Source organism: Giraffa tippelskirchi, chromosome 6, assembly GCF_054371585.1.
Source record: "Giraffa tippelskirchi isolate mGirTip1 chromosome 6, T2T-mGirTip1v1.2.pri, whole genome shotgun sequence".
Classification (NCBI taxonomy): Eukaryota; Metazoa; Chordata; class Mammalia; order Artiodactyla; family Giraffidae; genus Giraffa; species Giraffa tippelskirchi.
In genome coordinates this window covers 11169526-11192355 of record NC_137280.1, presented here as the reverse complement: position 1 = coordinate 11192355, position 22830 = coordinate 11169526, and the positions used below count along the sequence as shown (strand labels likewise).

At 35.9% G+C, this 22830-nt stretch overlaps 1 protein-coding gene across 5 annotated transcripts in view; it reads right to left on the bottom strand.

The window, feature by feature from the left end:
* Positions 1–5175: 5175 nt before the first annotated feature.
* The window catches only part of DPY19L4 (dpy-19 like 4), a 59932-nt gene continuing 42277 nt past the window's right edge, over positions 5176–22830 (bottom strand). For 4 of the 5 annotated variants that reach the window (XM_081496979.1, XM_081496981.1, XM_081496978.1 and 1 more), the window contains 6 exons: positions 20872–20992; positions 18468–18524; positions 17662–17744; positions 14677–14809; positions 10992–11150; positions 5176–7223 (listed from right to left, as the gene is read on the bottom strand). In XM_081496979.1, the coding sequence (XP_081353105.1) occupies positions 7059–7223; positions 10992–11150; positions 14677–14809; positions 17662–17744; positions 18468–18524; positions 20872–20992 (718 nt within the window). In that variant the 3' untranslated portion in view covers positions 5176–7058. Of the gene's footprint in view, positions 7224–10991; positions 11151–14676; positions 14810–16290; positions 16542–17661; positions 17745–18467; positions 18525–20871; positions 20993–22830 lie in introns of those variants that run through there. The other variant, XM_081496983.1, reaches the window with a different exon arrangement.

The window sequence follows — 22830 nt, the reverse complement described above, 5'->3', positions numbered from 1 at the left end:
CCAGAGTTGCTATAAACAAAGCATATCAAAGAGAAAGAAGTTACTTTTAAAAAGAACCAAATGAAAATTCTGAAGTTGAAAAATATAGTAACTGAAATGAAAACAGGGCAGAGGGGCTCACAGTAGATTTGAACTGACAGAAGAATTAGCAAACAATAGAAATTATGCAATCCAAAGAACAGAGAAAAAAATTGAAGAAAATGGAACAGAACCTCAGAGAAATGTAGGTCACCATTAAACACACCAACATATGTATAATGGGAGTATAAGAAGTTCCAACTTTCATTTTTTTCTCCCAGCTTTATTGAGATGTAATTGACAACACTGTGTGAGTTTAAAGTGCATAATGTAGTGATTTTATGTAAGTACACATTGCAAAAATGATTACCACAATATGGTTAGTTAACATCTCCACCACCTCACAGAGTTTCAATTCTTTTAGCTTCATTTTAACAACTGGGATTAACAAAAACAACACAAAACTCTTAATGTATATAACCAAGAAGCTCGACAGATTCCAAATAAGATACATACAAGGAGATATACTTCAAACACATCAAAGTAAAAATGCTATTATCAATAACATCAAGTGTGAAAATAATGCAATGAAAATGAAAAGCATTTGTGCACTATCAATGAAGTGAAATGAACCTACTGGTGGGAAGGAAATACAATTGGCCCTCCATATCCACAGGCTCCTCATCCCTGGATTCAACCAAGCCATGACTGATTGAGTATGCAGATGCTGGGTCCACAGATACACAAGGCTGACTGTTTTATGCTATTTTATATAAGGGACTTACCTGAGCATCTGTGGATTCGGGTATCTGCACGGTTCCTTGAACCAATTCCCCAGTGGGTATCAAGCAACAATTATACAGTCGACCCTTGAAAACATGAGTTTGAACTATGCAGGTCCATTTGTGTGCAGATTTTATTTTCAATAAATATAGTACTATGTCTATGTTCTGCAGCTGGCTGAATCCACAGATGCAGAACCTGAGGATAAGGAGACCTTCAATGGGTCTCCTGGATCTGTCCACAGATTCAGATGTACATGGGCAATGAGGGGAGAGGGTGAGGTTCTGGCACAAAACCCTCATGGATACCAAGGGACAACTGTATTTCCAAATTACATATCTGTTAAGGGATTTATAATCTAGAATTATAAACACCTTTACAATTCAATAATAAAAAGACAACGTGATTTAAAAATGGGCAATTTCTAAAGAAACATTACTCCAAAGAAGATATTCAAATGGCCAGTAAACACAAGAAAAGATATTCAAAATCACTAGATATGACGAAAATGCAGATTAAAAATAGAATGATATGCCCCACTTCACACCTTACTAGAATAGAATACCTGTAATCAAGAAGAAAGATAATAGCACGATGGCAAGGATGCAGAGAAACTGGAAACGTTGTACATTGTTAGAATCGTAAAGTAATACAGCCGCTTTGATAATAAGTCTGGCAGTTCCTCAGTTACCACAGTTATTATATAACTGAGAAATTCTAGACATATATCCAAAAAAATGAAAACATAGGTCCACCTAAAAACTTGTATATGAATATTCATAGAGCATAATTCATAACAGCCAAAAAAGTGAAAACCCAAATGGCCATGAACCGATGGATGCACAAAATGGATACATGTATACCCATACAATAGAATATTATTTGGCAATGAAAAAGGATACATGCAACAACATGAATGAACTTTGAAAACACTATGTTAAATGAAAGAAGTCAGTCACAAAAGACCACATATTATATGGTTCCATTTATATGAAATGTTAAAAGTAGAACATTCTGTCCAGAGACAGAAAGTAAATTAGTAGAAAGTAAATTAGTAGAAGTTACCTGAGGACAAAGTAGTTGGGGGTGGCAGACAGAAGATGTGAGGTTTCTTTTTGGGTGATGAAAATATTCTAAAATTGATTGTGATGACAGTTGCAGAACTCTGTGATTATACTAAAAACTGTTCAATGGTACACTTTAAACGGTGAACTGTATGGTATATAAATTAGGTCTCAATAAAGCTGTAACCAAAAAAGATTCATATATAAATAAAAGACAACTTAAAATTCTAAGAATTTTATTATAGAAACAAAACAAGGAGTATAATTAAGCATGAAATAAATAATTTCATTCTTGATAAAAGTACATTTAATATTATAAACTAGTTTATAACCCAACTTTTTAAAAGGATTTATGTTTACTGAAATTAACTTTTATTCTTTTGTGAAGATGTATCCTTAGTTACAGGAAGAACACAATCTAAATATACATTGTTGTAGATACCATTCAAAAGTCAACATACATAAAATCAATTGTATTAGATGGCTAATAAACACATGAAAAAAATGCTCAACAATGCTAATTATTAGAGAAATGCAAATCAAAACGACAATGAGGTATCACCTCAGACTGGTCAGAATGGCCATCATCAAAAAATCCACAAACAATAAATGCTGAGGAGGATGTGGAGAAAAGGGAACTCTTGCACTGCTGGCAGGAGCGTAAATTGATACAGCCACTACAGAGAACAGTATGGAGATTTCTTAAAAAACTAGGAATGACCAGAAATGACTCAGAAATCCCACTACTGGGCATCTACCCTGAGAAAACCACAATTCTAAGAGACACATGTACCCTAAGGTTCACTGCAGCACTGTATACATTAGCTGGGACACGGAAGCCACCTAGACGTTCATTGAGAGATGGATGGATAAAGAAGTTGTGATATATAATGGAATATTACTCAGCCATAAAAAGGAACAAATTTGAGTTTGTTCTAGAGAGGTGGATGAACCTAGAGCCTGTTAAACAGAGTGAAGTATAAGTCAGAAAAACAAATACAGTACATTAATGTATATACAGGGAATCTAGAAAGATGGTACTGATGAACCTATTTTTAGTGCAGCAATAGAGGCACAGACATAGAGGACAGATGTGTGGATACAGCATGGGAAGGAGAGGGTGGAACAAATTGAGAGAAGCATTGAAACATATACATTACTACATGTAAAAGTGAAAGTGAAAGTTGCTCAGTAACGTCTGACTTTTAGCTACACCATGGACTATACAGTCCATGGAATTCTCCAGGCCAGAATACTGGAGTGGGTAGCCGTTCCCTTCGCCAGGGGATTTTCCCAACCCGGGTCTCCCACACTGCAAGCGGATTCTTTACCAGCTGAGGTACCAAAACAGATAGCCAGTGTATGATGCAGGGAGCTCAACCCAATGCTCTGTGACATCCTAGAGGGGTGGGATGGGGTGGAAGGTGGGAGAGTAGTTTAAGAAGGCGGGGATATATGTGTACCTATGGTTGATTCATGATGCTGTACAGCAGAAACCAACACAGCATTCTAAAGCAATTATCCTCCAATTAAAAGTAAATAAATTTAAAAAAAAGAAAAAATTCAGTTGTGTTCATCTTTGTTAAATAGCTGTACAAAACTATTAATTTAAAATATGAAAGGGTTATTTACGAGATGTGGTACATCAGAAGTATGGAATGCATGTTTCTTTTTGATACTATTATTCCACTAAATATAGTGGTCAGATGTTCAATGTATCTCTTATAAAACTGCACATAAGATTATATTTGCCAAAATTAGAATGTGCAAATTCTAGGAGACTTACAAAATAGAAATGACTCAGAAAGTCCTTTATGCTAAATTCAGCAAATCTGGTTCTAAAATGTCTTTTAAAATTATGGTAAACAAATATATTGTTTAGAAATCTTAATGGATGGAAAATAGTTGAATCAAATATATTCCTTTGCAATTTTCACATCTAATTTTATTTAAATTATTAATTATATACATTCAAAAACTAAATAATGAGCTATTATTTCAATAAGAAATTGTTCAAGTTTACTTGTAACTTTTCAGGGCTGTAATTTTAATATATATATTGGGATCTAAAACTATCAGCAAACAGTAATAATAGAGAAAGTATATTTTAAAAACTGGACAAATGAGAAAATATATTGAAATGCAACAGTCATTTTGCTTTACAATAGGTTCTTAAATGCACAGAATAGTTCATTTAAATGCCCTTTAAATATTCATGCACTTAAAGTAAATTTACAGATAAAACTGATTTACCTACAACTTTTAAAAACCCAATAATTTTATAAAGAGACATTACTTTTACCCCCAAAAGGCATCAAAATGTTTTAACAGCTCAAAAATAGAGTCAAAAAGCAATTGACTTCCCCAAAACGACAAAGTTTAATAAAGATTGCTACTCGCTGTTCAATAAATTAATAGCCTGTTTTTTAAAACATATTTTTCAGCTCCAACTTGTAACAGACTTTGACCTCCATTTCCACCTTTCCTTTAGTCAATCTAGACTGTATGGAAGAGTGTCATATTAGGCTTTTAGCAATTTGAGTTAATGTCCCCAAAAAAAAACATGCTGTCTATATACTCAGAAAGTAATGAAGAAAAAAATTTATAAGTCCAATGCATACTCCCTAGGTTGTAAAACTCTACCAGTCTAACACAGATGCCAAAGTCAGAATATATATAAACCAGCACAGTCAATATCATACATCTTATCAAGTAAGTTTTATCTGTTTGATTGTTTGGCATTGGGAAGCTAAACAAATAAATTTAGCAGGCTAAAAATCCCATCACTACCTTTAACAAAGATTTGGTTACTAATGAATTAAAGTTAATAGTGAAAATAGCATAGTGAGGATTCTTTCTCTGTGCTTAATGATGAGGAAAAAGTTACCAAAATTTTCTTATGAAAATGAAAGAAATGGATAATTTTTTAAGAATAAAAAGCAAACTTTGAAATAAGGAGGTTAAGGCACTTATTTCCATGGTTTTGCAACATGAAGGGCAAAGTATGTTTTTTATTTTTTTGAGAAATTCCTTCCACCCCAAGCCCATAAACTTTGCCCCTTTCACAGTAGACCTCTACTGTCAAACCTAACCTAAATAGAATTATTTGCAGAATTCTTAATCATTTGTTACTCTACAAACAAGGAAATTAATTAAATGCTCAAGTTTTCTAGCACTATTGTTTTAACTACAGCTAAAATAGAAGCAAATAAGCTTACCTTCCATACCCAGTATTATTATTTCTATAATAAAGCTCACATTTTTCTTTTCAACTGATGCTAAATGAAAAATTCATTATTTAAAAATTCAATTAAAAGCTGCTCCAAACCTATTTATTTAAGAAATAAATTGACAGAAGCAAAAGCAACTTACCAACATGTCAAAAACAAAAAACACACAATAATCAAAATTCAGCGTATTTGATCATAAAATAAATCAGTAAAAATTCAGTTAAATATTTCATGCTACATAGAAAGTAGGTTGTTCTATTTCCCTTTCAAAATATGCAAGCCATCTTTTCATTTACATTGTTTTACATGCTGCGTCTAATCATAAGTACTACCATGTACTTCTGTACACTGCGTACTTAGGTAACTATGGCAATATTTTTATAAGGCTTGAAGCTAAATACTAGTGACTCACTATTAAGATGTACAGAGAAGCTGAAATAGCCTGCCTGTAGCTATCTTAATATAATTGCTAAACATTACATAAAAACATGACAGGAGAACCAATAAAACTAATGCACCAGACATATGATACTGCCATCAAACAATTCTTAAGCTCCAAAAAAATAAAACATCTGAGTTAGTCTAAGAATGCACGAGCTCTTGTACTTTTAAAAGATATATTACAGAACATAAAGATAATGGAAAGATGCTCCTTTCTAATATAGTAATTTAGAGTGATGAAACTGAAATTTCTGCAGCACTCTAACCAGTGAAAAAATTTTAAATCTGTTCATTTATCAGGTGTATAAGGTAAAACTAAACATGCATCCCATCTTATTAAAGTGATACACCCATCCTGAAACTCTTTATAAGGCCAAATTAGTCATTTTAGAATTTCTTTTAAATATAATTAAAAATATGAAAAGGAACACAGACTGTGGAACTGTGCTGTGAATTTTATGATAACTGTCATTTCGTTCTTAACGTTGAAAACCGTATCACCATTTCACAAGGAACAGCCCTTGTGTTTTATCACAAATGCTTCTCTATGCAGAGGCATGTTGAACAGCATCTACACCTATCTCCAGAAGTTGCTGCTCACTTTAGTGGACATACTCTCATTCTGATAAAGATTTAAGTTTTTACTTCATACTTCAATAGAAAACACGTGAATAGATTACATACTCCATATCCATATTTTTAAAAAACTCGAACGTTCTTTTTTTTATTTTTTAATTTAAAGCAACATTCTTTTAAATGTCTGTTTTAAAAAATACATAGGTAACAAGAGTTAACTGTTTTATCATGATTAAGTTGGTATCAAATTTATGGGCATAGGTAAAGAAAACTAACCACTTAATAGTCATAATGTAGTGAAATGCAATATCAATCACTAATTATTAAGAAAGTGCTCACATATAAGCAGCAGATGATGAGAGCTATATCATGGAAAATCTGGATATATCTTAATGTATATCCTTAAAAATCACTTTCCTTTATATAATTTCCATTTTAATTTAAATGCCACAAATTCTCAGTGAACATTTAAATTAGTTTTTTATTTCAGCTCTATTATACATCATGAAAAACCTTCAGAAACTGACTTGAGGGTAAGGATAATTCTTTCCTTCTATTCTATAACTATATCACATTAAGTATTTGTTAAATGTTATGTTTGAGACATACTCTGACCTTGAACATATTCAAATTCAAGACTAATGTTATGATGGAAAGAAGATTTATGAGGAAAATTTTACAACAGTTTGGAAGGTAAAATCATAGCAATAAGGAAAACATCTGGCTGGAATACTGCAGAGTGGCAGGTTTGACATTTTACGAAGGACAGTAATGTTTGATCTTCTTTCCCCCACAGAACTCTAGATCCAGTTAACAGCAGGAGGGAAAATCAGCAGCAACATTTCAATGTCCACACTGATTTCCAAAAGACACCATGTAGGTAGAAGAAAATTGCATTTTACTTCAGGTGGTATGTAAGTCTTTGAAATGAAGGCTCTGTGATTTTTCAAGACTGAAAGGATATCACAGTGTTGATTTTATATACAAAGTAGGATCTGTTCCAGTATACTCTTGTGAAATAATTCACATAGGGAGAATAGTTAATTTTGACCTCATGACAAAATCGTCCATGTTTTGAGTAGGTTAACTTGTCACCTTCTTCACAAACCACCTATCAAATGATATGAAACATAATGTTAAAAAGGTTACAGGAGAACTGAAATCAAGATACAAGTGACTATATTTATATATAATATATATTTTTGTTAAATATGGAGTATCTCACATTGGTTAGCAAACATCTCATATTGTTCAGCAAATAAAAGCCCCTTCATAAGAGTTACCATTTTCACGAAATTCTTGAATTTTCTCACTGAGACTGAGAAACCAGCATTAAGTGTTTTCCAATTTTTAAAAGATTTAATCCTAAAATTTAGAAGGCTATGTCTCCATAGCCTATTATCATTCTTCTGAAGAATCTTACGGAGCCTACCAAAGCTGAGAAATGAGACATATTCTTAATAGTATGTTCATGTTCTTCTCCTTGTGCAGGACTGACTCACAATAGAAAGTTTCTGTGACTAATCAGTAAATCCTTTACATTTTCACTTTAATGAGGTTCACTAAGATAGCTTAGTTAGCTCAAAGAGTTTTCTACAATAAAAACACTAAATATTATTCTAATGCCTTGGAGAGATGTCCGAGAATCAACTTTAAGAATAAAAGAAGAGATCAGCTTTAAGCCCGTGCTTGGAATTACATGAAAGACATAACCTGACCTTCAAAACGGAGCAAAAGGGTGTCCAAGAGCAGAATAAAACTCTAGACAGTAGACAGCAGTACAGCAGTAATTACTAACTGTGTGTGTGCTCAGTCGCTCAGTCGTGTCTGACTCTTTGCGACCCCTCGGACTGTTGCCTGCCAGGCTCCTCTGTCCATGGGATTTTTCAGGCAAGGATACTGGAGTCTGTTGCCATCGCCTACTCTTATTACCAAATACCTGATGTTTAATAAAATTGCATTTTGTCACCAATTAAGTCAAAGATCACAGACATCAAGTACCAAGAGAGAAAATTCAAAATACATGCAGCAGAAAACAGAATAAGTTTATAAGATTAAGAGGTCATGTAATTTCTCTAGACTCTCCTGGCAAGGGCGCAGGTTTGGTATGTGGGGAACTAAGATCCCACATGCCTAGCAGCATGGCCAAAAACCTCCCCAAAGCAACATACTAATTTCTCACCCCCAAACTGGTCTGGGATGATTATGACAAAGCTTTTTAATTAGGAAGAGACAGAAGTCTTGGCTGCAGTCTGAATAGAATATGCAATCTAAATAAGAATGACCTACTAAACTTTAAGATCCTCCACCTCCAACTTTCCCAGGAGTAAAGGTACCCTTTCTAGTGCCTAATTACCACATATACAAACACTAATTACTAAATATTAACAAACTCCCCTGTCAGTCTTAGTTGCCAGGTCCCTTCCTCAGTGATCAATGCAAAGAAATAGAAGAAAACAACAGATAGGGAAAGACTCGAGATCTCTTCAAGAAAATTAGAGATATCAAGGGAACATTTCATGCAAAGATGGGCTCGATAAAGGACAGAAATGGTACGGACCTAACAGAAGCAGAAGATATTAAGAAGAGGTGGCAAGAATACACAGAAGAACTGTACAAAAAAGATCTTCAGGACCAAGATAATCACGATAGTGTGATCACTCACCTAGAGCCAGACATCCTGGAATGTGAAGTCAAGTGGGCCTTACGAAGCATCACTATGAACAAAGCTAGTGGAAGTGATGGAATTCCCGCTGAGCTATTTCAAATCCTCAACGATGATGCTGTGAAAGTGCTGCACTCAATATGCCAGCAAATGTGGAAAACTCAGCAGTGGCCGCAGGACTGGAAAAGGTCAGTTTTTGTTCCAATCCCAAAGAAAGGCAATGCCAAAGAATGCTCAAACTACCGCACAGTTGCACTCATCTCACATGCTAGTAAAGTAATGCTCAAAATTCTCCAAGCTAGGCTTCAACAATACGTGAACCATGAACTTCCAGATGTTCAAGCTAGTTTTAGAAAAGGCAGAGGAACCAGAGATCAAATTGCCAACATCCGCTGGATCATTGAAAAAGCAAGAGAGTTCCAGAAAAACATCTATTTCTGCTTTATTGACTATGCCAAAGCCTTTGACTGTGTGGATCACAATAAACTGTGGAAAATTCTGAAAGAGATGGGAATACCAGACCATCTGACCTGTCTCTTGAGAAACCTGTATGCAGGTCAGGAAGCAACAGTCAGAACTGGACATGGAACAACAGACTGGTTCCAAATAGGAAAAGGAGTACGTCAAGGCTGTATATTGTCACCCTGCTTATTTAACTTCTATGCAGAGTACATCATGAGAAATGCTGGGCTGGAAGGAACACAAGCTGGAATCAAGACTGCCAGGAGAAGTATCAATAACCTCAGATATGCAGATGACACCACCCTTATGGCAGAAAGTGAAGAAGAACTAAAGAGCCTCTTGATGAAGGTGAAAGAGGAGAGTGAAAAAGTTGGCTTAAAGGTCAACATTCAGAAAACTAAGATCATGGCATCTGGTCCCATCACTTCATGGGAAATAGATGGGCAAACAGTGGAAACAGTGTCAGACTTTATTTTTTTGGGCTCCAAAATCACTGCTGATGGTGATTGCAGCCATGAAATTAAAAAACGCTTACTCCTTGGAAGGAAGGTTATGACCAACCTAGATAGCATATTTAAAAGCAGAGACATTACTTTGCCAACAAAGGTCCGTCTAGTCAAGGCTATGGTTTTTCCAGTAGTCATGTATGGATGTGAGAGTTGGACGGTGAAGAAAGCTGAGCGCCGAAGAATAGATGCTTTTGAACTGTGGTGTTGGAGAAGACTCTTGAGAGTCCCTTGGACTGTAAGAAGATCCAACCAGTCCATCCTAAAGGAGATCAGTCCTGGGTGTTCATTGGAAGGACTGATGTTGAGGCTGAAACTCCAATACTTTGGCCACCTCATGCGAAGTGTTGACTCATTGGAAAAGACCCCGATGCTGGGAAGGATTGGGGGCAGGAGGAGAAGGGGATAACAGAGGATGAGATGGCTGGATGGCATCACCGACTCGATGGACATGGATTTGGGTGGACTCCGGGAGTTGGTGATGGACAGGGAGGCCTGGCGTGCTGCGATTCATGGGGTCGCAAAGAGTTGGACACGAGTGAGCGACTGAACTGAACTGAACTCATACAGTACATACACTGCAGGCTGAGAATTAACCCAGCTTGGTAAAATAGCAAAATCAATGAAAACTGAAAATACAGTTAAATCCTAACAACTAAAGTAGCTCTGAATACACTAATTTTGTGGATAATAGGGGCTCAATGTACAAGACTATGTAAATTTAATAAACAATTTTTCTAGGTATGAATCAAATTATAAGAAATTTCTCAACATAAGAATATAACAAATAGCTGCTCTTTATATTACAATGTTAAAATAAAATCATAATTCAAAACAAATTATCTTTTGTTCATAGATGTAGAAGATGTACAAGTACAGGCAACTAATGAGTCCAGGTATTGATAAAATTTTTTTTTTTGCAAAACTGTCCAACTTTTCTTTTGTATGTTGCAAAAACACTTCAAACTACTTTTAATAAGTTCCCCCACTGTTACATCTTTAGAGAAGGAAACGGCAACCCACAGTATTCTTGCCTGGAAATCCCATGGAGGAGCCTGGAAGGCTACAGTCCACGGGGTTGCAAAGAGTCAGTCATGACTGTGTCGGTCACGTACACACTGTTACATAATTTTTAATTATATTCTTAGTTAAGTTCCAAAAAATAAAGTTTGAAGATACTATTACAAGTTTAAATAAAGTCAATTTTCTCAAAAAAATAGTTAAAACTTTACAAATGGTTACTTACATGGCCATTTGCAATGTCTAATAAATCTTTAACCCGACAGCCTCTCGTGGTTCCCACTTCATTGCAGATAGCATCTTCTACTATTAGGTAACTAGCCTTGTACGATGTCAGTATTTTATAAATATCCTCAGCAGATCGCTTTGAATAGATTTGATAGATCTGAAAGAAAATAATTAAAACAACAATTTTAAAAGACATTTAAAACTTCTATTTATCAAACTTATCCACTGAGCATCTACTATGTTCTTAGTACTATCTGTGGAAAATAAAGATATTCACTAAGACTTGATTCCTGTCCTCAGGAAGCTTATGTTCATCTGCTCTTGGCTACTTGCATATCTTCTTTAGAGAAATATCCATTCAAGTTCTTTGTCCATTTTCCTCCAATGCTATTGAGATATAATTGACATACAGTATTGTGTATGAGTTTAAGGTGTACAACATGTTTATTTGATAAGCTCATATGCTGCAAAACAATTTAGCACCGTAGCTTTAGCTAATATTTGCAGCATGTTATGTAATCACCGTTTTTTTTGTGTGTGGGGAAAACATCTAAGATCTATTCCCAGCAGCTTTCAAATCTACAATACAGTATTATTAACTACAGTCACCGTGCTGTACATTAGATCCCTAGAATTTATTCATCTTATAACTAGAAGTTTGTACTCTCTGACCAATATGTCCTCATTTCTCGAGGCCTCTCAACCCTGGCAACCGCAACTCTTCTGTTCTATGAGCTTTCTTAGATTCCATAAATAAGTGATATCATACAGTATTTGTCTTTTTCTGACTTACTTCACTTAGCATAATGCCCTCAATGTTTATCTATGTTGTTGCAAATGGCCTTTGTCCATTTTTTAATTAGGTGGTCTTTTTATTAGTTCCTTTAATATTTTTATTACCATGTGTCAAAGTATTTAATACTCATTTTATACATGAGATAAAGTCAATGAGGTAAAAAATAATTTGACCCTTGTCACAATACTGAAAGAATAGGCATGCTTAAAACCCATGCCTTGATTACATGGTGTTTTTCATTATCATTTTGGTGACCTTATTAGATAATAAGCTCTGGATCTTATTACAATAGATAACACATTTTTTTCAGTTTTTCTGAAATGCTAAACTTGGAAAAGCCATAAAAGTTCGGCCAAAAGTATCACAGAATGTCCTGAAAATCCTGAGGTTTGTAATCTACACTGGACAAGATCCCAGTCTATCTGCAGGATATTCAGCAGCTGCTGACGACATGTTTTGGTTGCTGTCTATGCAGCCACTTCAGGTCCAATGTCCACTGACATGACAGATACTCAATCTGTGGGATACAGAATGTGACTACATCAAGAGGGAGTTTCTCACTCACTTCACCTGCTAAGTAAGTTCATGTGAATAGTTCTATCCTATCCAGTTTATACTTATTTGTGTATTTTATATACATTTTTATTTATTTTCAAGTCTGGGGAAACTGTAACATACTACTGGGGCATGTAAAAAAAAAAAAAGGGACTTTGATGCAATGGCAATAACATTACTGTTAGACTAGTGTGCGATTTCTCAACCTCAGTGCTATTAACATTTTGAACCACATAATTCTTCGTTGGGACCAAATGGAGGCCGTTCTGCACACTGAAGGATGTTTAGGCATTCCCTGGTCTCTACCCTCTAGGTGCCTGTAGAACCCCTCTTCCAGCTGTAACAACAGAAAATGTCTCCAGACATGGCCAAATGTCCTCTGGGGGCACTGTCATTCCAAGTGTGAGAATCACTGGCCTAGGAGATTATACAAAGATTAGTCACATTATGAATTATAGATTGTGGTGTCTATTCAAATGATATGATCTCATTTATGGACTTCAATTTGAATTTTAATTTAAAAACAAATTTATTCAGTACTTTGCTATGTACTAGACACCACAGAGAAAGATGAAGATTTTGGGAAAAAATTGGTTCCTATTCATATAAAATTGAAAACTCTAAAGTGTTTAAATTTAACTAGAATGTAATTAGAACTCTGACCTAATTACATTGTGATTCTGAAATTCTATATTAGAAGTTAAAAAACCATCAAAATTGTTAAAAAAAATAAAGTTTAGGAAGGAGCTCCCAGGTGGCACTAGTGGTAAAGAATCTGCCTGTCAATACAGGAGACCTAAGAGACGCAGGTTTGATCCCTGGAGTAGGAAATGGCAACCCACTCCAGTATTCTTGCCTGGAAAAATTCCATGGACAGAGGAGCCTGGCAGGCCTCAGTCCATGGGGCTGCAAAGTCAGACACGACTGAGCGACTGAACATACACTAAGTTTAGGAATATGCTGTGATATATCTTCTAAGCAGCTCTGCCTTTCCAAGTGCAGCAAATATTAATCAGAGGTGGCTGTTGTCTTAGATAAATCACTCCCAGGTAGACCTCCCCATCTCTGACCTCTCCCTTGCTTCAACTGTTCTTTGACCTTAATAACTCCCAAGCATTCCACTCCTAGGTTTATAAAAGGTCTTTGATAACTCCCAAATGCCTTGAGGGTAAGTCTAAATTCTTAAGTATGACCTTCCAGGTCCTTCAGAATTTGGCCTCTTATTTTCTAGCCAAACAAATTTCATGGCTCTTGTGACTTTTTCAATCTGGAATCATTCTATTCTTTTTCCAAACAAGTTTCTAAGTCATCTTTCAAATCTGCGATCAAAGGAATGCCCTTTATGAAGACTTGGATTTCTGTAGGCAGAACTGACGTGCTTCTGCTTTTGAACTCTCTGTACTTTCTATGATTGTATGTGAATGTGTGTGTACACAAAGAATTATAATATTAATAGTACCTAATTATAATAATAGCTAACATTTAAATTTTACTGTTTCAGACAGAGTATATTATCTTATTTAATTCTCCTAAGTAGAGGGTCAGAACTATTATTTCCAGATTCAGAAACTTGTTCAAGGTCACAAAGCTAGTACATGGCAGAGGTATCATTTGAGTCCAGATACTCTAATTCTAGAGTCTAGATTCTTAGAGTCTAACCTCTGTATTACAGTCTAACTTCTATACTGGTATACTTCCTACTTAGCATAGAGTATACTTAAAAACTATGTGAAATTCTCTCCAATTGAAAAACAGAATATTTAGAACTCAGGTTCAATTGGTCATTACCTTCAGATATGAAGTTACATTTACATCCAAACCAAACATTCAAAATTATAAATTCTCTGAAAGAGAAGCAATTAGATACCACACAAATGTTATATATACTAAGTTATTAACAACGGCCCATACTGAAAACTAAATCAGTGCTTTATGAGCAATAACAGAATTTTGGCTTAGAAATACAAAGTGTATAAAGACATTAACTGGAAGCCTTCCTTCAACAGTTTGATTGAGAACAATGATATTCTCAAAGAGAATGTTTCCCTTTGTAAACTATTACACATTAGTCCCTTGGAGCCTTGTGGGAGATGAAATGTTTCTCCTAGAAACATGTCAGTACTTTTCATAAAAGAACTTCATATTCTTTTATGAATATGTTGGTCCCTCTTGGTTAAATGTACCATACAGCTTTTTAAAAAATTAAAACTAATTAACTCTTCCAAAATTGTCTGGATTTTCCTAGCTAACGCAAGGAACATATACATCATTATAAAACTATACTAAAAAGTCATATAAAAAAGATCCCAATGTAGAATATAAAATGCCTTACGTTTTCATTTCTCTTGAGAAGATCATCATCATTGTAAAGAGGCAAGCTTGTCACCATCCATCCGGTGCATAATTTAATCACACCCATTAATTGCGGACTTCCTGCAAACACAGCTGCAACTGGAGCTTGCCTTCTGCAAAGAACCACAAAGATTCACACACTGAAAAGGTAAGTATACTATTTAGTTCACCGATTTATATCAATTCTGAAATACCAAGCAACTTAAAATGGATTTTACACTTAAGTTTTAATGTCAGTTTTACTTTCATTTCATTTTTGGATTCATTTAAAAAAAAAAAAAGAGCAGCTATTATGTGCCAGAAATTCTCTGGAGTGCTAAAGGTAAATATTTTAAAAAGAGAGGTGGGAGGACAAGGTCACTGCTTTCAAGCAGAGCAGGGGAGAGGATAAACACATGTATTGCCATCTAGGTCAGGTGGAGATAATGCAAGGTAATGGGACAGTGACAGTTCAGTGGTGATGCTGTGAATTCTCAAATTCATCTTTGCCAAATACTAACCACCATAACCCAGCTCCTTCTAGATGCACCTATCCTCCTGCTCCTTCCCTGCCTTCACCCATGTGTCTGTCTCCAGTTAACACATGAAGGACTTCTCTTCTCTAAATCATAACTCCAAAGTCCCAGATAGATGCCCCCACAAGACAGATCCCAAAGGGCTGCTCTAATGTCCTGACTTATTTATTTCCTCCCTGTATTCAACTTTCAGCATCCACCTTCTGTGTCAAGCTCTGAAAGTAAAGAGGACACAGCCAGTGTCCTCAAGGAGCGCCTGGTAATGGGGAAACAAAAATGAAACAGAAAAATCACATCACAGTAACATAAATGCCCAATCATTTGATGTAAAAGGTCCCATGTTTAGGCCTTTGCTGTTTTTGAAAATACTGTGGTAAATCATACATGTAAAAGTGACTTTCTCTTTTGTTAACAACGGAAGGCTATACAGTCAGTGTTCCACAAAGGTAAATACAATTCACAAAAAAATATTAATGGGCAGTAGTTAAGGATGATCTAAAATAATAATCTTTATACATACAAGAGGTATCATCATAATAATGAGACCTTATATAAGATCTATTCTCACTTTTGAACTGTGGTGTTGGAGAAGACCCTTGAGAGTCCCTTGGGCTGCAAGAAGATCCAACCAGTCCATCCTAAAGGAAACCAACCCTGAATATTCATTGGAAGGACTGATGCTGAAGCTGAAGTTCCAATACTTTGGCCACCTGATGCGAAAAGCTGACTCACTGGAAAAGACCCTGATGCTGGGAAAGATTGAGGGCAGGAGGAGAAGGGGACGACAGATGAGATGGCTGGATGGCATCACCGACTCAATGGACGTGAGTTTGAGGAAACTCAGGAAGATAGTGATGGAGAGAGAAGCCTGGCGTGCTGCAGTTCACGAGGTCGCAAAGAGTCAGACACGACTTAGCAGCTAAGAATAACAAAAACAATTCTCACTTCTATTCACCTATTCTGTAAAATTAATTCTTCATTTCTAGAAATAGTTTAAATCTTTTTCTCCCTTTTATCCTGGTCTTTTCTGATAGTATTTTGTTCCTTTTTTAAGTATTAGCTTATCTATGTGTTTACAATTTTTCATATTATTTATCAGTCTCTATTCATGGTGTAGACTGGCAGTAAAAAATGGTTGCAATGATTCTTTACCCATAGTCATGCTCTTGGAGGCAACTCTAGTTTCCATCATGTGACTTGCTTTGGCCAGCAGGACATCAGCAAACAGTGTGAGCAGACTTCAAACACGCTTACGCTGAGACTTGTCCTCTCATGCTGCTCTAGGGAGCTCACAACCACCACCTTGTGAATGAGCTCAGTCTCACCTGGGCTGGATGACGAGAAGCAAGTGGCTAAGTCAATTCCATGCCCTCAGCTGACACTACCCAGCCAGACGTGTGAGAGAGGCCAGGCCAGACTACCCAGTTCCACATGAACTGGCGCAGACCAGAAGAATCCTACCTATTGCTTCCACTCAGCTGATCAAGGAAGTGGTGCAAAATAACAAATGTTTATTGTTTGCAAGTCACTAAGTTTTGTGAGAGTCCACTGTGCAGCAAAACCTGACACGAACAAATTTTATTATCAGAAATTGCTAGAGGTCTAGTTCTATTACTTATCATAAATGATACCAATATGTCTTGCTATGTTGAACTGTTTCTTCATGTGTTTTGTAACTCCATTAACCTTTATTTGTGAAATCCTGGGTAGCCTGGGTTGAGGATTATATTAGGTACTCCAGACCATCCCAGAAATACTTTTTATGCTAATTTCTTGATACAGGGTTCCCTGGATTAAACAAGGATAATTTCAAGCTACAGACATGTGAATTCAGATGGACTGCTACAAATTCAGAGGAAACACTATTTTTGACCAAGAGCATGTTTTCTTACCATCTTTTTCTACCACTTGCTGGATATTTTGAGTTCATCCTTTCACTGACAGTATGCCCCTTTGAGGGTCCCTTAGTTCTGTATGTATTAATATGTTAGGGGAGGGAATAGGGTGTTTTAATTACAATTCCCCACTTGCATAGGTCCAAGAGCACATCTCTTGTCACCTTAAAATCTGCGTATCAAAATTAAAAATCTTGTTAACCTTGGTTATCAACACTATAAACCCACCGTTCATTCACCTCCAACCCTGGTTAAAAGAAGCATCTCTTGACTATCTAAATAAAAGGACATTGGTTCCTTTTTATTCCACATTTCTAGATGCTTAATAGCTAGAGTTTCATATCTCAACTTATCAATACTGTACTTTCAATGGAAACAAGTTCAACTAGAAAACCAGAATTATATGTCTAATTAAAAACTGTCCCTAAAAATACAGGGTAAAATTCATGAGTTTCATGGGAAAAGGATTACCTTGTTATGCCCCCTGAATCCATTAAATAGCATGCAATGATTAATTAATAGCTTAACAATAGTCTCGGGCAATTCAGTTCTTACTTTATCCAGGTCATAAGTTCCACCGTATCTGGGTCATAAAATTCTTGTAGTTCCATTAATTCTGTCATTAATCTTGGAAAAAACTAAAATACAAAACAAAATGCCCCAAACCTGTATGTAAGTATTTAGAAACTTTAAAGCTGTTTCAAAGTATTTCCAAAGACTAAGAGGCCTACTTGTGACAAACAATATTACAACACTGTTCTCACAGAAAAAAATGGCATGGATCACGTTACTTTCTTTTAGTTTCTTGTTCATTCTTCTCAGTCCAAATAATCTACTGTTTGGTTAATTTACTACCTATACTCAATACATAAATTTAGCATCACCAATTAATCATCAGTTGTATCTTTCATGCACATACACACTGAAAAAATAAGTAAACAAATAAATTTCAGGTAAAGTAAAATAATTCACAGGTTTACTGGCAATTAATTTCATGTTACATTACGATAAGGTAAAGAATCTATATTACTTTGTAAACATTTAAATTTTGGGATTGCCAAAATGCTTTTTACTCTTTACTAGTAAATACTATTTATTCAGCTATTTCCTTTGTCAATTGTAATAGTCTAACAATATTAGACTATAGAAAACTGCGCTCGACTATAGAAAATGGCACTCTAAAAATATTTTAGCTCTTCTATCATGATCCTATTGGTAGAAAATTAAGTATTATTTAGTATATCACATTTTATTTTATTAAAATACTGTCCCAATATAAGTATCCTACACACACATAAAAATTTATCACTACCTTATAAACAACATGTATTTTAACCTTATGAAAAATCTAACTTTCTTACCTCTTTCCATAAGCTGAGACCTATTATAGTGGGCACAGCCATGCTCAAAATAAGAGCCTAAAATGTTAAAGCAAAAAGGGTTATGGATAAATATACTTCAGAATATACTTTAGAGGTACTAGATAATGACTCTATGACCAATCAAATCTTCTTACAGTTATAACAATTTCAGAGAAATTGGAGTCAGCATGGAACCTAGTTCACAGAGTAAGATGGTGATGACTAATGGTGGCTCAGATGGTAAAGCCTCTGCTTTCAGTGCAGGAGACCTGGGTTCGATCCCTGCGTAGGGAAGATCCCCTGGAGAAGGGAATGGCAACCCACTCCAACAATCTTACCTGAAGAGTTCCATGGACAGAAAAGCCTGGTGGGCTACAGTCCATGGGTCGCAAAGAGTCGTACACAATTGAGTGACTACCACAAAAACAATGGATTTAAGACATAACAAGCTGGAAGCAAAGTGAGACATACGAATTTACTATATAAATTTAAGGCAGAACATAATGCTCATCACAACATTTCAAACAGCAAGTTAGTATCTGAGAATTTTCCCAGGAATCTAACTTAGGAAGAGCTTACAAAAAACACTGAACTGTAAATAAATAAACAGCTATGTGAATAGCTAACAACAGCAAAAAGACAATGAATTAACACAGGAAAGACAGTCAACACATACCAGTATGTGTGTGTGCTCAGTTGTGTCCAACTCTTTGCGACCCCATGGACTGCAGCCCACCAGGCTCCTCTGTCCATGGAATTTCCCAGGCAAGAACACTGGAGTGGGTTGCCATTTCCTTCTCCAGGGCATCTTCCTGACCCAGGAATTGAATTTGCATCTTCTGTGTCTCCAGCCTGCACTGGCAGGCGGGTTCTTTAATACCAGTATACTACTATGCTAAGAATATATAAATTCCTCTGGAAAAAGGTTGGCAAAATACAACAAGACTATTAGTAGAGATAATAATTTATCATCTTTCTGCCAAAACCTGTTCTTCATACCATCCCATGGCGATTGGTGACCCCACAATCTAGTCATGCAAACTCCAAACCTAGGAAACATCTGTGATTTCTCCCTATTCTTCATTTACCCATACTTTATGAGGCACCAAATCTTCTATTTTTTTCACTTCATATAGAACAGTATTAATTAAATGGGCTTTGGAGCTAGAAGAACTCCAAAGTGGGTGTGAATCATGATTTTATTATACTTATAAGTTATACGATATTGGGCAAGTTATTTAATCATTTTTTAAGCCTTTGTTTCCTTGTCTATAAAATACAGATAATGACACTTAGCTAACAGGGTCTTTGTAAGCTTTGAATAGCATATGAAATGCTCTCATCACTTCCTTCTCCATGGCCTGTACATGGTTCAAGGAGGTTCAATCCTCCTTCCTGGTTCAAGTCTATCACCCTTAAGCCTATCCTTCATAGAACTTGAAGGATGGGCTGAGAGAAAAGGTAAGGCTGACTTTTTCCCACCTCTGCACAAACACGTCAATATGTTCCGACTGCCTGTGGGATAACACCAAGTTCGGTAGAACACTCAAAGGCCTCAATGACCTTACCTCCTTGATTCCTCCAGTCTCATTTCTTAACTACCCCTACCTCACATTTTATGTGCCAACAAAATTAAATATCTCATGCTTTTTCTTTGCCTCTGATTTTACTCCCTTTGAATATATCATGTACTTTGCAACCTGTGTTTCTTCCCTCTACTATGAATACCCCTTTTTTACCCTTTATTTGACCAATACCTCATCTTTCAAATCTCAGAAGTGAAGTCCTCTTTGAATCCCTAAAAAACTGAATTTGCTAAGCAGGCCTTCTCTGTTCCAACAGCACCCTGTTAATATTTCTTATTATCTTTTTATGACCAGAAAATGGTAATCCACTAAATAAAATTAATCTTTTTTTTTAACTATACTGCACACTATGCAAAATCTTAGTTCCCCAACCAGCAATAGAACCCATGCCCCCGGCAGCGAAAGCTTGGGGTCCTAACCACTGAACCACCAGGGAAGGCCCCGAATCATGTTTTATTTATCTTTTTATTTCAAGCACATTATTCATAGCAGGTACAGTGTAAATGTTCCATTCACACTGAAAACATCCCATAGTTCTAAGTCAAACCAAGAAAAATGTTATAAAAATTAATTTTTGATAGCTTCTCAAATTATTGATTCACTTAATATTGTTACCTTCTATATTTTAAGGATTTTGCATCGAAACACACTACTTTTATAATCAGAAATCACACACAAAAAATTTTTCCACAAAATCTCTTTTTCTCTACCTATAAATCATAATATGATCTACTCACGCTATTTCAATTGTATTCAACATGATTTCCATTCATATACTTGAAAGAGAAAGAAGAACTTAACACAAAATAATGACTCACCAACAATACTGGGTGTACAGTTCGTAATCGAAGCCACTTGAAAAGTGTCATCCAAAGTTCAGGAGAACATACACCAAATGCTGCTAACATGCACACATAAGGAGTCCATAGGTATTTCAAGCTGGAAAAGACAAAAAAAGAGTCATACATTAGCTATTCTATGAACATTATTATTATATGATTCTCTATTTTGAGTTGTTTCCTAACACTCATGAAAACACCACAATGTTAAGGGAGAATGAAAAAGCTTACCCCCGCATTTTCAGCAACAGATAGCTACTTCTTAAATAATCAAGAGATATTTGGGTTACTAAAATGAGGATTCGGAGAAGGCAATGGCACCCCACTCCAGTACTCTTGCCTGGAAAATCCCATGGACTTTCCAGAGGAGCCTGGTAGGCTACAGTCCATGGGGTCGCTAAGAGTCGGACATGACTGAGCGACTTCACTTTCACTTTTCCCATTCATGCACTGGAGAAGGAAATGGCAATCCACTCCAGTATTCTTGCTTGGAGAATCCCAGGGACGGGAGAGCCTGGTGGGCTGCCATCTATGGGGTCACACAGAGTCGGACATGACTGAAGCGACTTAGCAGCAGCAGCAGCAGCAAAATGAGGATTAGACATTAATACAGATGAGGTGTAGTACAACTGTACTCTTGGAGAGAATATAAACTGTTTCACTTTCTCAGAAGGCAATGTGGCAGAACCTATAAAAATTTTGAATAGCCCAAGACAATGCCATTTCTAGTAATCTAGTTTACAGATATATTAGCATAAATGTTAAAAATATGTTGTTTTAATTGCAAAAAAATAGAAACCTAACTATCCTTTAATAGGTACTGATTAAACAAATCTTTATGAAAAACAAAAGAGTGAACTGCAAAATTTTATGTATACTGTTACTAAGTTTTTTAGTGACTTTTTAATTTCCCCCTAATGTACCTATATATAGTATAGTCAAAAGATAACATCTGGAAAGATACTGATGACAGTTGTGGCCTTTGAGGAGTGAGATGGATGGATTTTAATTTTTTAATTCATACATTTCTGTATCATTTGTGTTTGTTACATGGTCTGCAGTGTATTACTTTTGAGATTAACTTTTTAAAAACAGGATTGAAAAACTGGGGCTCTTAACTTAAAAAGATTAAAATTCCAGGTGTACAGAAAAATGAACTTGCGTAAATAAAAAATAGAACATTACTGTAAGTTGTAGCTTATAGATGTAAGAGGTGATAGTAAAAGCTGAAGACAGAAGAGGAAGAGCTGAGAAAAATTTGTGGACATCATTGCTTCACACAGATTATCAAAGAAAAACAACATCGCAAAGGGTAACTTTTGTAGTTAATACTAGGAAATCAAAAAGACCTTTCCAAGATATATTCTTTGATGACAAACTCTAAAGAGACTAGAAGAATATGAGGCCAGAGTATAAATGTGAACTATTTTGGTTTTACAAAAAATAGCAAAGCTATGAAATGGGGAAAGCAAAGTAACCTTCATTCATCTGATAAGTTATTGATCATGCATGCACTTCAGGGTAACCAAAGTACTAGAGAGGAAAAAGACAAGACGTGGCTACAGCTCTCAAGGAGGTCTTTATCAAGACGGAATAAAACTGAACACATGCATTTCTTGCATGCATGCTCAGTCGTGTCTGACTCTGTGACCCCATGGATTGTAGCCTGCCAGGCTCCTCTGTCCATGGAATTTTCCAGGCAAGAGTACTAGAGTAGGTTGCCATTTACTCCAGGGGCCCTTCCTGACCCAGGGATTGAACCCACACCTCTTGCATCTCCTGCATTGGCAGGTGGGTTCTTTTCCACTGCGCCACCTGGGAAGCAGCTAATGTGGCACTTGAACACATGGGAAACCATTAGAAAATAAGTATTAAAAAATATTTTTAAAAGGTCTAGGGTTATGTGAAAGCAAAATGATCGATTTGAGACTGTATTGT